At 44.4% G+C, this 16,353-nt stretch overlaps 1 protein-coding gene across 1 annotated transcript; it reads right to left on the bottom strand.

The window, feature by feature from the left end:
* Positions 1-1,459: 1,459 nt before the first annotated feature.
* HOXB13 (homeobox B13) lies at positions 1,460-3,613 on the bottom strand. The gene is made up of 2 exons (XM_050934845.1): positions 2,977-3,613; positions 1,460-1,710 (listed from the first exon to the last, which is right to left on the bottom strand). Exons 1-2 carry the CDS (start codon positions 3,611-3,613, stop codon positions 1,460-1,462), a joined length of 888 nt encoding a protein of 295 aa, XP_050790802.1.
* Between the last annotated feature and the right edge of the window lie 12,740 nt (positions 3,614-16,353).

The following is a 16,353-nucleotide window of genomic DNA, read 5'->3' as shown; positions in this document are numbered from 1 at the left end:
AGGGAAAGGGATATGTATAAATATATACATATAGTACACATCTGTAGCTGTGTGTATATCCGTATACATATATACATAGAGTTGTGTATATGTGTATCTAAATAAAAGCAGCAAATAATCCTGTGGCACCTTATAGACTAACAGACGTTTTGGAGCATGAGCTTTCGTGGGTGAATACCCACTTCGTCGGATGCATTCACCCACAAAAGCTCATGCTCCAAAACGTCTGTTAGTCTATAAGGTGCCACAGGACTCTTTGCTGCTTTTACAGATCCAGACTAACACGGCTACCCCTTTGATACTATCTAAATAAACGCACTCATATATTTATACGCACTCATGTATGCACATACACATATATACAAGCATTTATGCACACATATATTATTATATTACATAAATTTATGTATAAATGTGTGTACATATGTATGCGTGTAAATATATATGACAAACATAATGTATGCACGTGTGTATATATATATATGCCTTGTACACACACACACTTATGCACATACATAGATTATATACATGACTATATATAAATGCACACGACTATAAATATATATTCAGCCATGTGTCTTTGTATATAAGCATCTATATGACATACGTGTGCATAAATGTGTGTATGTATATATATAGCTGTATATATAGTTGTAGTATATATATAGTTGTAACTATATATATAGTATATATAGTTGTATATATACATACTTGAGTATATATATATTCAGTAGTGAGTGTATTTATATATAAGCATATATATGAATGCAAACGTGTATAAATATGTATGTTCATATTTACGTCTGTATATATATTCAGTCACGTGTGTATTTATATATAACAATGTATATATCACACTGTAGTTTATAAGGCTAATTTTCTCCTGACACCTAAGTCTTTAAGAAATTGTTAAAACGATTCCCTTTAAAAATGCCTCATCTCCACAGCGGAGGAGTTTGCAATCTACCGGGCGAGTTTGGTGCACACGCGGAACGCAACGCCACTCAGAGCCTTCTTACGCATTTGGAATTTATTAATTCGGTTCATTGAGGAGGTTTTCTAAAGCGCTCTCGGGAGCGGAGCTCCTATAAAGAGACAGCGACAGAGAGACGAGGACATTCATGTGGCACTAGAAGGCAAACGGGCAAACAGCACACACTGCGTTACAGAAAGACGGGGTCACGTCGCGTCTTCTTCCTAAATCATCGGCATTTACAGGCGGGTTTAGCTTATGAAAGGATCGACAACAAGGCCATAGAGATAAAGCACCGAAAAGAGCGTCCTTCGCCTGGATTCACTGCTGGCGGGCGTGGGGCAGGTGTGTGCAGATAAGTCAAATTTCCAGGTGATGATTCTCCCCCCCCCCCATTGTTTTTTCTTTACATCTCAGGCCCACACAGATCCAACAGCGGAGCAGGGGTCGTTGTGTTGTCATGACATTGTTGTTGTCCTTGTTGCTTCACGGGCTACTGCTCGTTTTGACTTTGGCCACCACTTTCTTCTCTTTCACCCGCCTGTTCTGAAACCAGATGGTGATCTGTCTCTCCGTCAGGTTGGTGGCGGCGGCGATCTTCCTCCTCTTGTCCTTGGTGATGAATTTGCTGCTGGCGTATTCCTTCTCCAGCTCCTTCAGCTGCCCCTTGCTGTAGGGAATCCTCTTCTTGCGACCCCGGCGGAAGGAACAGGCGTCCGGCGGGGACTGGCCCACATCTGAGCGCGGAGAAAAAACAGAGCTTAGAGCCGGGGAGAAAGCCTAGCTGGACGCACAGGGGCCGGGGAAAGAGACAAGAACGCTGCAGCTAGGGAGTGTAACTGACCAACGCCAACATCCCCCCCACCCCCTTCCTTTCTTTCTCCTGGATAAAGTGGTCAGGACTTGCTTGATCCTACTGAGCTGGGTGCCCAGAGAAATCTCGCTCCCGTCGCTGCGCTACCTGCTTTTACTTTCAAATATGGCTCCTTTTCTCTTCTATCCCATTCCAGTGGGCTCCCTCCTCTAAATGGGACAACGAAGCGCCCCTTGACTTTTCTAGAATGAGTTCATCACGATTCAATTATCCTTCCCTCGTTTTTTAGTCAAAAAAAAAAGTCAACTCGCTGCTGGAAGTGAATCACATTAATACCTATTTACTCGCTTAGAATTGTGGCCTATTCCAAAGCACATGTTTGAATAGGGGTGTGTGTGTATATTTTCCCCCTTCAGACATGTACCTTGCAATATGGGCACTCTAAGCGTGTGTATGTGTGTGTGTGTGTGTGTGCGCGTGTGTACATACTTAGAATGTACCTTGCAATACGGGGCATTCTAAGTGTGTGTGTGTGTATTGCAAGGTATTGCAAGGTACATGTCTGAAGGGGAAAATATACACACACATACACACATACCCCTCTTCAAACATATGCTTTGGAATAGGCCTCAATTCTAAGCGAGTAAATAGATATTAATGTGATTCGGTTCCAGCAGAAAGCCTGGCAACTTATTTGACTTTTGTGTGTGTGTGTGTACACATACTTAGAATGCCTCATATTGCAAGGTACATGTCTGAAGGGGAATAACACACACATACGCACACACGCTTAGATTGTGGCATTTTGCGGAGTGCATTCTTGCATCAAACTAATACCGATGCGTTTACTTGCTTACACTGCCATGTTGCAGAGAACCTTCTTAAACCAGAAACAATCCTGGAGTCTATTTAGTTGCTTCTTAGGCCGCGTTAGGCGTGCAGGGTTCTGTGCATTATTACATCAGGATTATATCGGTAGCCTTCTACTTGTCTGGAGTGTGACATGTTGCCATTGTACATCCCTGACCTGGAATATCCACATCTGAAAACTTCTTTATAGATCCCTTCCTCGTTCCACACTAGAGCAACCATTTCAGCAAAGTCACCTGCCTGGCACATCCGTCTACCTAAAGCTTCCGAGAGAGGCGCCTTAAGCGGAGAAAGCAGGGCAAGGGGTTGGGGACATTACCTGCAAAGGCAGATTTCCAGAAGTGCCCAGCCTGGCTTTGATCTTTGGGGCAACACATCTGGCTGTTCCAACCGCTGGTTAAAGCCCACGGCTGGTGGTAACTGTCCACGGGTAAAAGTGTCTCGTGCCTGGGCTCTCCCGGCCCACCTATGGTCTGAACTACAGAAACGTCCAGGTAGCTAGCCCTGGGCTGGTAAGGGCCTGCGTAGCCAGGGTAGAAAGCCAGCTCTGTCGGTCGGGTCTGGTAGTCATCAGCCGCCGCTGGGGTGTCCATATATTTCTCTGCAGAGTAGCTGGACTGGGGGCAAGGTTTGAGCGAGCTCCTGGCAACCCGACAAGAATAATAAGAGCCGCCGAAATATCCATAAGGTAAAGGCGGGGTGGTGGAGGAACTCTGGGGGATAGCAGGGCACGGAATGCATTGCTTGGAGGGATCCCCGGGGCCTGCATTGGGAGCATCCAGGTTGGAGTAGGTAGAGCCCTGCATCAAGGCAGGAGGAGGGGGCCCTCCTAAGGCAGAGTGAGCCACCAGATTCCTGCACTGGCTTGCAGCAAAACTGCCCGCCCCCATGAGCCCCTCCATGGTCTTGGTGCTTTCATCCAGCTCCTCGGCGCGTGCGAAAGTCCCCGGGTCCATGCAGCGAGGCTTGCAGGCCGGTGCATTGGTCAGATCACACTCAGAAGCATTTGGGCTCTGGGAGGGAGGGCTCCTAATCTTTTTAAAAGGCTGGGAATTGCAGAGGAGGCTGCATTTCCTCCAGCCAAGCTGCTCTGACGCAAACTACGTGACTCTCCCATCCGAGTTACTCATTGGCTGCTGAGAGCCCACTGGAGAAGTGAGGGGAGAAGGGAAGGGAAAAAAATCTCGAATAGTCTTATTGTGAAAATGCTTTTATTCCCGTTGTGGGAAAAATAAACCTCTGCACAAGCGATAGGCTAAACAAAATCAAACGGGGAGGGTGGGGGGGTTGCTTTTCAAACTGCATTTTACCAAGAAGGAGCTGGAAATATACGAATATTCCCAGTGAGAAAAAATCTAAGATTAAATGGAATTACTGTAACTCAATGTCTACGCTCTTTCAGGCAGATCTGCTTTTGCACTAGAAACTACACTTTAAAAAATTAAGACAAAAACTATACCTATGCAGGAATATTTTCCCCATGAGGAGACAGAACAATTGTCCGAACATGTTAAGAATCCAGAATTTCATTGTTTCTGAAACGTTTGAAGTCTTTAGAATGACTTCTGCCTTATTTAGAATAAAGTTAGAATAATTTGAGAAGTGAATATAGGCCTTCGCCTGTTGGAGCAGTTCATAACGGCTCTCCCAACCCCCCATGTTTTCTGACTGTTTCATAGCTAAGAGTGTGTGGCTCTCTTTCCCCCTCTCTCTGGCTGAAAATGTTCATTCAATTATTTTTGATTTGTTAAAAATATGTTTTGTATTTAAAACAGCGAGCGAGCGAGAGGGTTTACATAACAATTGTAAAAGACAATGGTCTCCTGGGAGGGAAAGAATGAAGAGACAGGGAGGGGAAGGCCAAGAAGGAAAGGATAAAATGTTGGGGAAAGGGTGGGAGCAATCAGCAATGCTACAAAACACTGGGTCTGCCATATAATTGCAAAAGCTGAAAAACCCTCTTGTATTAACTATGTGCAGAAGGAAAGTCTGGGAGGATTTTTTTTAAGAGCTGCATTAATCCACACCAGACACAGCCTTTCCCTATTTTCACTGGGTGTGGCATAGCATTGAACGCTGTCTCAGCTAACATAACTGCTCTTTTTAAAGAACATTTAGGTTTTCAATGAGAGCTGCTTGCAGACGAGCTGCCTTAGTATCTGGAAGAGTTTTTGAGCGAGTAATTGATTCGGGCATGCACCGCCAGAGAAGTTTAGAAAAGTTTTTGAATGGATACACAATTCAGAGGTAGGTGTGTGTACCAGAGAGAGGAACAGAGTATCTAACGTTTTTGAACGAATAAATAATATATATACACACCCTCTCTCATACAGACACACGTCTCTGATTTATGAATTCATCCGCAAACTTTTCCAAATCTCTGTGGGTGTTTTCCTCTCTCGCACACACGTGAATAAATAATTGTGTATCTGCAATGCCGCACATATATCCTCACACACAAATATGTGTCTATTTTTCCTTCAAAAAAACCGTTTGGTTGAAATTTATTCCACTTCGCCTGTTTTTTGCCCAGAGGATAGTGTTCATAAAACCACGCGCATTTCCAGGCACGCTTGCCTCACATGACTATTTGAGGTTAGTCTGAGTGGATTTTGTTCTTTCAGGTTTATTTTTATTTTAAAATGTGACAAGAGAAAGTTTTGGATCTCTGAACCGCCCAACTGGAAAACTTCTGTTTTCTGAGATTACAAATCTTAAAACGCCCCTTCCTGAGACTTTAACAATCAAATAATAACAGGGGTTTTAACCGTGTCCCAGAGTTTAACAAAAAAAAAATTAAGAGTATTTTAAACATAAGGGTGGGCACATCAGAAATAAAGCGAGGCTGCTAATGAGGGAATGGATTAACAGGAGGTCTTGAGCGCGCATTCGTCTAGTCGCTCAAATCTTTAAAGCGTCCACGGATTTTAAATTATAGCTTTGTTCTTAGCGCTGTTCGGAGGCTTGCTCTTCTTATACAATGTCTTGCGTTGTGTAATTTATTGCAACTATATTTTGGGGGCATTTGCCATAGCTCTGGTCTCTGACAAAAGCTTTAAATAATCATTAGTTGTAAGCCAAAAACATGACATCCTTACAAAATAAATCAGTTTAGCAAAGGAATACAAAAGAAAGACTTGTTTCCAATAATCTCTCTCTCGTCTGTCTATATACCCATATGTGTGTGTGTGTGTATATGTGTGTGTATCCGATTAATTAGCTATTTTAGATCAATGATGGAATGGGACATTATCTTTGCCGTTAACCATTACCACGGGCAAGTTCTCTGCTTTACTCACACGAGGAACCCATTTTAAATAAATGATTCAGACAAGCGGAGTCCGGCCCTGAAACTCTCAGGCAGAATTCACTGCGGAAAGTCATTTAATGTATTTAAAAACGTAAGGGGAGGGAGGAGGGAAGAGAAGGTCCTGTCCTTCTCCCATCGAAATCAACGATAAATTTTATTTTGCAACTGGACTCGGAGACAGCAGGATTGGGCTCTAGGTTCACCACATACACGAAATCTGGAGATCAAAACAGAATCCGTCATTTTTGGTTTCACACTCTCTAAAGAGCCTTGAAGTCGCTTAAACACGAGTCTTGGCCAAATTTTAGTTTGGTTTCTCCGATTTCTTTTTAACTGGAAAATGGTCCTACTTTTTATTTAGTCTCTCTTTTCAGACTATGCTATTCTCATTTCAAGGCTATTTTTTATGTATATTTAAAAACAGCCATTGTCTTTATTCACTCCTGTTTCCAAATCATTCTCCGAGCTTGGGAACCGGGCTGTGATACCATTCAACTAGTCAAATGTTTGCAGACGGGGGGAAAAAAACACTTAAGTCTTAAGATGCTCCTTTGCATAAAGGTCAGACATAATCTGAAGGTCAAGGCCAAGTTGAAAGTTAAGAGTCTGTTTACCTCTGGCGCTTTTCTATTCAGCAGAGCTCTGTATACCGAGCTGACCTTAGCAAGTCCCAAGACCACCGTTCTTTTAATGGGGCAGACACACCGAAAGCTATTACCGGCAATGTCTGACTTTAGGAGTCACAGCTCGGTGTCAGACACCACACTACAAGACAGTTTTACTACCCTTGAACTAAGTTGGCCACTGTATAGTAGGTTATGCATCAAGAAATACAGAGATTGATTTTCCCAAGTTCCTAACCAAATGAGCAAATCCACTGATGTCAAACTAAAATGCGAACAATAATCCTGTACATTTGGCAGAAGCTACTGAAGGCAGAATGATTGTGGTTTGGTGATACAGGAGAGTCCTCCAAAGAAAGTCTTTGGGGGATTTTTTTGTGGTTGTTTTGTTTGCTTTACTTTTTTAGCTTGGTATTCAAGATTTAAAAAAAACAAAGCAGGGTACAAAAGCACATCTATGATGATATTACATGTCCAGGACGTTCAGAGGGTGACCTCAGTCCAATATATCTCTGTCCATATCCTGCAGTCCTTCCTTCTGCAAAAGTACTGAAAGCAATTGTGTTGGTTGCCGGAGTAAAGACTACAGGTGGAGACTCTGTTCCCAGTATCACCTGATTTATGACAAATCTCTGTTCGGGTTGATACAGCCCAATGGATTAAAGTTTTCCAAACCTGTGATATACACCCAACCTTTGATTCCACTTCCTTTCGCTATAACCCTGAAATATGCTATAACAAATTTTACTGGAGAGTTTAAAACGTGGGTTCCAAAAATAAACTTAAAATATCCTTTAAACTTTAAATTAAGCTTAAGCATAACAGTCAGGAGATTTTACAAAGACTTTTCTATTTAAAAATTAAGATCACTCTGAGATGCTTGTCCACAGCAGTGGAACTTATTCTGAAAACTAAAAAGAAGGTTTCTCTTTTTAAAAAAAAGAGAGGACTTCCTTTTATTGCATGGATTATAGCAACCATGACGCTGATATATACGCCATCTGGAATCTGAAAAGCTGTGCACTAATTTTTAACTGTCTTTAATTTTTCCAAGCAATTGAAATGGAAGTTAGCGAGAGAGAAAAAAAAATCTCTCAAAGATGTTTAAGTGGGAACTATTGAAGCAATTTATGGAGTTTCACGTTTGGAAATAATTATTGTTGGAAAATGAGATATTTGTTTGTTCTCGATCTGGGCGAGAGCCTAGTTCTTAAGGCCTGTCCGGGGCTTCTGGTTTTGACAATATCTCTGGGAAATAAGGGAAAATCTTCATCGGCTTTCTCTGACACCTCATAAAGTCACGAGAATTAACTAGAAGTTACGGTTTTCCTTCATGAAGAATGGTAGTCTCACAGCCTATGTTTTGAACGGCTGTAAATTGCATAACAATCCTTTTTCGATCTTATGAATCAGTCTCTTGGCCTGGTGACAGAAAGAAGATTATTCGCACTGTTCGGATTTGTTTGTTTTTTTGCTTTATTTTATTTTTGTTTTACAAACATTGCTCAGATTCAGAAGCCCTGCCTCGGGAACTCGGAATCTGCCAGATCCTACAGCAAACAAACCCATTTCCCAACCATCCGGCTTTTCAAACTCCAAGCCCAGTAAAGTTTTGTTTCAAAAACTTTAGTGATTTCGAAACATTAGTGTCTTGTCTCTGGATGTTAGTCACAAGTTTCCGAGCCCTAGAGCTGGTTTTCCCTGACCTGGGTAGAACTGTGAACATGTGTCGGCACTTGGGTTTTATTTTGAGACCTCTCTCCCCCAGAGCACAGAAGATCTTCTTTCTGATCCTTCGCGGTTCTTGTTCGTGTACCGACTTCAAAAATATTAAATCGCGGCCTTTGCACCGCCTCTTTCTTATTGATTTTTAAAGAAACATTCCAAAAAAGAAAAAGTAAGGCTTCTGAAAGAGCAGGTTTCCAGAATGGCGGTGCCTTCTGCATGGCCTTGCTGTGGCAACTTCACGACCGCTCTGTGAGAGCCATAGAAAACAACCGGTTCGTGTATTGCACCGCTTTTAAAAGACAACGAGGCGATCTCTCAGCACGGTTATTAGATTAATAAGTGAACAAAGGCCCCTTTATGATTTGATCACTCGCTTCTCTCCTAGCACCCGCAACTTGCTGGCTTTTTCTTTTTCTTTTTTTTTTTTTTTTTGCTAAGTGTGTTGCCAACGCAATTTTGGCAGGAATCCGTCTACATTTAACTTACCTCCAAAGCAGTTTCATCCAACCTCCGCCCCTCTCCCCCTCGCAACAAAAATAATCTCAGACAAGGGGGCTAGAAGGAAATGAGTGGATAAAATCTCAGCTTTCGGTTTAAAACCTCAGACGCACGCGAAGGTGTCCTTCCAGCAGGAATGTTTATTTCAGCGTGTCTACGCGCTGCTCCAGCGATCAGGTTTGCTTTCAACGAAGTGAGGGGCAAGGAGCTGAGTATGTCATGAGTCCCTTTCTAAAATCGTTTTGCCTTCTTGTTGAAAAAGCCACACGGGAAACTTGATTCATCAGCGTCGAGTAGCCAAGGGAAGCCCTGGGACAGCAGGTGGAGTAAAGGAAGATTTGGTTTGTAAAGTAGCTGGAGAAATACTCTAAAACTAGGTCAGGGCATTCGACTTTTTCCCCTCAAGTCACTGCTAATCTAATTTAAACTCATTTTAGGCACGACTGGGGGTTTGGGGGGGAGGGGGACGACCGAGCAAACTAATTCATTTACTCTAAAGTTTTTGCACTTCGGAAGACCTATTTATAGAGTGGCCTAATGCTACAGCACTGAATACATCATTTCACATTGATTTTAAAGAGTTGCATTAAAGAGTGCTAAGATTTACACCACACCACAGGTGATTCCTACTGGATAGTTCCCCAGCTACCAGTAGGACTTGAGGAGCTCAAGGCTATAAGGAGGCGCGGCCCTAATGCACTGATCTGGGGCCTCTATTGCCATCAATCTCATGCAAAAAAGCAGGTGCCTGTCCCCCATTCGACATTTGATGTTTGCCATTACAAACATGCAGCCAACATTCGGGGAGGGGGCGGGGGATTCTCCTGAAGTCGGAGGGAGATTTGCATGCCAGGAAGTGGCGCATGTTGTATGTTTGGGGGCGCTACCAACAGCCCCCGGGGTTGGAAGGGGGGGAGACGGCTTGGAGGGAACTCTTGGCCCCCTTGAAGTCAGTGGCAAACTCTCAGTCACCGAGACTCCAGTTCCAGCCCCATCCTGTAGAAGATGATCAACTTGTCTCTCTGTGCCTTGGTTTTTTCCATTGGTAGAATAAGGGAGTTGGTCCTTTCCTACTCCCCAAAGATGTTTTGAGGACTTGAATAATAATATATGATGGCAAGGTGCTGCATACTACTTGTGCTCAGGCTGAGTAGATCATAGAATATCAGGGTTGGAAGGGACCTCAGGAAGTCATCTAGTCCAACCCCCTGCTCAAAGCAGGACCCAACCCCAACTAAATCACCCCAGCCAAGATACCCGTCTCTGTGTGAAAAGGCAGCTGTGATGGCACTTACTGCAAGGTACAGTAGGACCCATGCACAGCTCTAACGGGTCCCTTCCTGAGCAGTCACCTCACAAGGATTCTGGGATGACAAAAAAGTCAAGTTTCAGCCCAACAAACCAGCCAATTGTATATCTGTGTTTGAGAGATAACATGCTATCTTGCACACTCCTGAATATAGCAATGCTTAGTTTTTCATCCATAGATCCCACAGCCCTATACAAAGGAAGCACTATTAGCCTCATGTTACCACTGGTAAAACGGAGGTAGAGAACCTAGTGGTTTCTCCAAGGTCACACAGTAGGTCAGTGGCAGAGCTAAGAATAAAATTCACCAGTGACCTAGTTGCTTCCCCATATGGTGCGGCCCAGAAGAGCCTCTTTTTGGAGCTCTCTTTCTGCCTGGGACTTTGCATCATCCTGTATGGGGTGGGAGATGGACTAACAGATGCAGTCTTGATCCTAGAGTCCTTGCACAATAGCGAAGCAAATGTGAGCAGGCACTGTGTGGTACAGTCCTCCCCCATGGGACAAAGTCTCAGGCTAATTCTCAGCCTTCAAGTGTGGCAGAGTATAGCTTTGTTTGAGGAGACATAGCCCCAAGTAGGATTCTCAGGGATAGATCCTGGTCCCTACTCTGTTACGTCTCTGGTGGTGCAAAGGGGATGAAAAGTTGGCTGGGGATTCCTCTTACATGGGAGAATTCCCAGGTAATATAAAGGTGTTGTAACCAGTTCTATGTCCACCATTTCTGACCTCCCCCCCACCTTCCTCCAAGTCATACAGGATAATGTGGCCATGTGGCCAGAGCACTTTGAGCTATGGCGATCCTGAGCTGGAGGAACAGCTCCTAAGGGGAATAACCTAGAGCAGCCCAAAGGGAGCTCTAAGTTGCATTGTGTAGCTAAAGTGGCTCCCCGCTTGCCCTCAGGATAGAGGGAGCAAAATGGTGGTGCAGCAAAGAAACCTGAGGAGGATCTGAGATAAGTGAGAGAGCATAGGCTCTCTCCTCTTTAGTCTTACTTCTGGTACTGAGATAGTGTAACTCAGTGGCCATGCAACAGCAGTGTCATTAGTACAGGACTGGGCTTACATGTGCTCATTATTTACCTCACACTTAAAAGTGAGGCACTTCTTACATGTACTACACAGGGCCTTGCCCATAATAGGTCTTTGTCTTCTCCAACTATCTTTTCTCTGATTTTCAAGTAACAAAGAGTTCCATATGCAAGATCCATCATCTTAGCTTCTTGGAGAGATCTAAACACAAAAGTACTGTTCTCTCATGTAAACAAGACCCGTGGCAGATGTAATAGGTCAAATTATCTTAATTGAAGGCCAGATTCCACCACACTTCCTTACACAGAGGCACGCCTTACTTCCAGAAAAGTCCCATTGGAATTGGTCCCCCACTTGTGGGGTAAGTTATTACTCAATGTGAGTAAAGGCATCTCCGGCCTAAAGTAAATGATCCCAGTACAGCTCCATTCTGCTCACAAACATTAGTAGAAATGAGCATGATCTTAGCAGAATTGGGTCCTTGTGGCTCAATCTTACATTGCTGATGTCAACGGGAAGTTTGCCATTGATGTAAATGGCAGTAGGATGGAGCGAATAGTTTGCAGATCCTTTGGGAGCAGGGGCCTGTCTTCTGACACATCTGTAAAACCCCATAGATACATATGGTACTATACACATAACCTCAAATGAAACAACTGTTCTTTATAGGTGTGTCACCGGGTGCACTCCCTGCTTAGCAGCACCTCCTCCTGGCCATTCTGGGGATTTTCTCTGGTTAGGCATTGCCCCATCCTCCAGTGGGTGTCTCTCCCATCGTCCTTTCACCATCTACAACTCAAGAAGCTCCTTCTTCATGACTTAGCCCTTCAACCAGGTCACCATATATTTCTCCTTCTGAGGGTAGTGGTGGAACATATCAAAGTGCCATTTTGTGGGCAGGGAGTCTTCCCTTTACTGCTCCAATTGTGGCACTTCTCCAGTGGCCAGGTCCACCCTCTACTCCAGGTCCTGATTCAGGGGCCCTCTCATCAGCACCCACAGTCTCACCTATCCCCTACTTTGCTGCTTTTCCCCTGAGCCTTGCCTGCCTCTCTGACTCTTCCTCATCTCTGGGTTTGCCAGTCCAAATTCCCCCCTCCCCCTCTCTCTCCCGCTCCCTCTCCCTCTCCCTGACACACCATCCTTCTCCCAGGGAGTAACTACAGCTCATTTCTCTGCCTGCTGTTACCGGCTTACAGAGGCCCTGCCCAGCTGAGCCTCTTCTAATTAAATCCCTGCTCCCTGTTTCCTCCAGGTGCAGGCTGGACTGTTAATTGGCCATCTTAACCCCTCCAGGCCTGTGTGGGGTAGACACTCCATTACAAGGTGTTTCAGATATCTCAGTACAGTGGAGAGGGGAGGATATGACTGAATGGAAATTACATACACAAAAAGAGAGATGGGCAGCAGCATTTTGTTGGGTGGCTTATTTCTCAGTCAAGCTAAAGCCATGTCACTCTGTCCGTTCCTTAGCTGAGGCATATACCTGGCACATCGCAGGTGAAAATTCAGGTGACGATATGCCCTCTCGAGATGTGTCACAAAATCCTAGAACCCTAATGACAACAATATGGCAGTCCATAAAAGCCATCATGGATGTAGAATTGCCTGGTTCTGTGCAGTTTATGGCTGTAGCAGGCATGGATTGGACATAAACAGTGGGGTAAAACTGTACACATTACCTGTTTTATGGGCAATTAGGACTCTGCGATTCCAGACAAATGTTGTCTGTTTCTCCCAAATCATTTCATAACAGGGTCTCACATCTAGTAAAGAAATGCCCAAGAAATCCATCCTGGATTGTACTAGCAGATTGTGACAGATCATTAGACCAATAATCCATAAGAAGAGACCCATGTATGGACATTAGTATAGGTTGAACACTAACTTCCTTAGGCAGAGGCACTTATCCAAAACCCTCACCCACTGCCCGGTCCAGCAATCCCCCAAAACAAATGGAGCCAAATATGATGCAAAGTGTGCTGCCCTGATGGCACACAGACATACACATTTTCCCCAGTGATTTGCTTTTTTTTTTCTTCTCACACACAGAGAAGAATCAAGCCCAAAGGATTTACCACATAATGAACTTTAAAATGATTAGTATAGAAAATATTGTTACAATCATTGACCATTCTCCCTTGCGGGATCAGAGAAACGAGAGACAGGAAAAGCTAGTGTGGAATCTATTCTGGTGATGTGCTTAGAATTAAACCATGGCAGTGGCCATGTGTAACAGGCTGCTGGCTAGGAGATCCAAGCCAGGCCCCTGTTAGCCCAGCTCTGCTTAAAAGGGGGATTAGTTAGGACTGGCCGGGGAGGCCACACCCTAATCACCTGAGGGGATGCACCTGCAGGCCTGAGTGGCCAGCCTGCTATATAAAGCTGGCTGGGAGGAAGTGAGGGAGAGAGAGGGGAAATGGGAAAAGGAGGAGCAAGGAGCTTTGCTTTCAGGGGATACTAGCTGTCTCCCAGGGTGCTGGTCTGTAAGATATGTAAATAGTAGGTGGTGGGGATAGGCATGAACAATAAAAGAGTACTGGTGCATGTACTTTGGAGCGGTCTCTGACTGAGTTTGTGGAGGGGCTGGGAGCAGGCACTGCTACACCATGGTATAAATGAGTAGCTAGATATTGATATAACTGTAGCACTTTCAAGCACTGTAGCTTACTTCCCTTCTCGGTGCTTCTGAAGTTTAGATGTGGACAATAAGAGGGCTATGGCACAACTACACACATGGACATATGTACAGTTGCTAGTGTGGACACAGCCAGAGGGTATGTCTACACAGCAAAGAAAAACTCACAGCTGGCAGGGTCCTTGAGCCTAGGGTCCTTGAGCCTGGGCTCCAACCCATGCCTGGAACTCTACACAGCAATGAAACAGCCCCGCAGTCCGAGCTCCATGAGCCCGAACTGGCTGGCATGGGCCAACCATGGGTTTTTCACATACCCTTAGAGACCTCAAGTGGTATTGGGGAGGTCTTTGTGCTAGGTGCAGTACAAATGCATAGTAGGAGACAGTCTTTACCCCAAAGAGGTTATCATCTAAAGATGTGGAAGTGAAAGACAGGCAAAGACCCTGGTTCTCAAAGATATTTAGGCCCCCTAAATCTCATTGATTTCAATTCCTTTGAGGACCTGGGCTAAAGTGATCTGCCTGAAATCACAGAGCATGTCGGCGGTAGAACAATAACACAGCCTAGCTAAATCTAGGTAGGTGGGTAGCTTTTGCTCTCAACAGTACATTTTATACTTCCTTTCCCAGTCTAGTTTTAAATGCCTAACTGATGGCATTTCCACCACTTCTCTTGGGAAATTATTCCACAGCCTAACTGACCTCACTATAACAATATTTTGCCTGATATCCAGTTTAAAACTTCTGCTTCTTAATAGCCTCCTTCTGTCCTCCTAAATAATTCCTCATATTCCTTGTTGTTTCATCAGTCTATCCAATATTTGTAGATGTCTATTACCGGTCTTTAATCACTGGGCTATGTATTCACTGTTAAGTTATACCTTTAGGCATCACCCCAAGCAAGGCATGATGTCTGAGCTGCACTATCACAGGAGAAGCCCTGAGAGATGTTGTGACTCAAAGACACTGCTAGCATGCACAATTCTCCTCCTGGTCCTCCCTTGCTCCAAGTGAGAGCGGGTGATCATTTACTGTTGGCCTAGAGATGCAGCAAATTGTGACATCCCCTCACCTCCCTAAGTCAGCTCAGCTATGCTGGCAGGCACATGGAAGGGACAGAGTCAAGCTTGTGCCCATTCTCGGATGTTCCTTGCCCACCTGCTCCAGGAAGGGGTGAAGCAGATGCACAGTGTGCTCAGACCTATGCAGCAGGTGGGTAGCCCATGCAGGGGACTTCTTCCTCCACCTCACAGGCATACAATCCAAGTCTCCATCGAGCCCGCAGTGTCCTGGCCTGATTATTTCTGCTGCTCTTTTCTCCATTCCCCCCTCCCTACTAGGTCTATAACTTCCTGGTAAGGAGATGCTCAGCCCTAAATGCAATGCCCCTGGAGTAAATACAGTTGTACTGACTTCAACAAGAGCAGAGTTCAGTCAGCGGTGAGCACTTCTGAAAATCTATCAAGATAGCCATTCCAGAATAATTCCTCTGGAATAGTTATTTTAGTATAAATCCCCATGTGGACATGCTTAGTCCACAATAAGCATGTCCACAGGGAGGGTCACACTGAAATAACTATTCTGGGATCATTATTTTGGAATAGCTACTTTGGTGAATTTCTAGCCCTTTACATAGGTAATGAGAACATCCATGGTTACATTAAATAAACTCAAATTATTCCAGACTCTAACAGATTAGGATCAAACTTCTGCTATAGGAAACTTATTTCATAACTGTTCATGAGAGGCAGCCAGGCAGAGGAGCCACTGCACCCTTTGTATGCTGCAGGCCAGGCTGTCGTTTGGGCCTGGATAGGCTGATGTGGACAGGAATGTTTGAAGGGGGTGGGGAAGCTGGGTATGGGTAGAATCTGCTGGAGCTTTGTGTATGTTATTCCAGTGGCCCCAAAGCCTGACTGAGAGAGGCTATGACTTCCATTCCAGCCCATACACTGGAATATTAGTCATGGGTGATGGAAGAGGCTGTAACACAGCCTTCTCTCCACCATCATCATCTTCATGAAATACAGTATATACAGGAGCAGAGCCTGACCCATGCTTTGATCCCTTTGGGCTGCAGAAACATGGCATAGGGGCCATAAAAAGCTACTCTAAATGTGGATATTTAGGTCTCACAACAATTGTGTAGCAGGTCTATGCAGTCATTCACAGCTCTTCTAGTGCAGGGGCATGTCCGTATTGTTGTTGTATACCTTGTCACGGGGGTAGGCAACCTATGGCACGTGTGCCGAAGGCGGCATGTGAGCTGATTTTCAGTGGCACTCACACTGCCCAGGTCCTGGCCACCGGTCCGGGGGGGCTCTGCATTTTAATTTAATTTTAAATGAAACTTCTTAAACATTTAAAAAACCTTACTTACTTTACATACAACAATAGTTTAGTTCTATATTATAGACTTATAGAAAGAGACCTTCTAAAGACGTTCAAATATATTACTGGCACACGAAACCTTAAATTAGAGTGACTAAATGAAGACTGGGCACAGCACTTCTGAAAGTTTGCCGATCCTTGCCTTATCACCTAAATCAGTCACTTAATT

This window comes from Gopherus flavomarginatus, chromosome 25 (genome assembly GCF_025201925.1).
Source record: "Gopherus flavomarginatus isolate rGopFla2 chromosome 25, rGopFla2.mat.asm, whole genome shotgun sequence".
Classification (NCBI taxonomy): domain Eukaryota; kingdom Metazoa; phylum Chordata; order Testudines; family Testudinidae; genus Gopherus; species Gopherus flavomarginatus.
The sequence above is the reverse complement of the archived record's forward strand: the minus strand, read 5'-3'. Positions and strand labels throughout refer to the sequence as shown.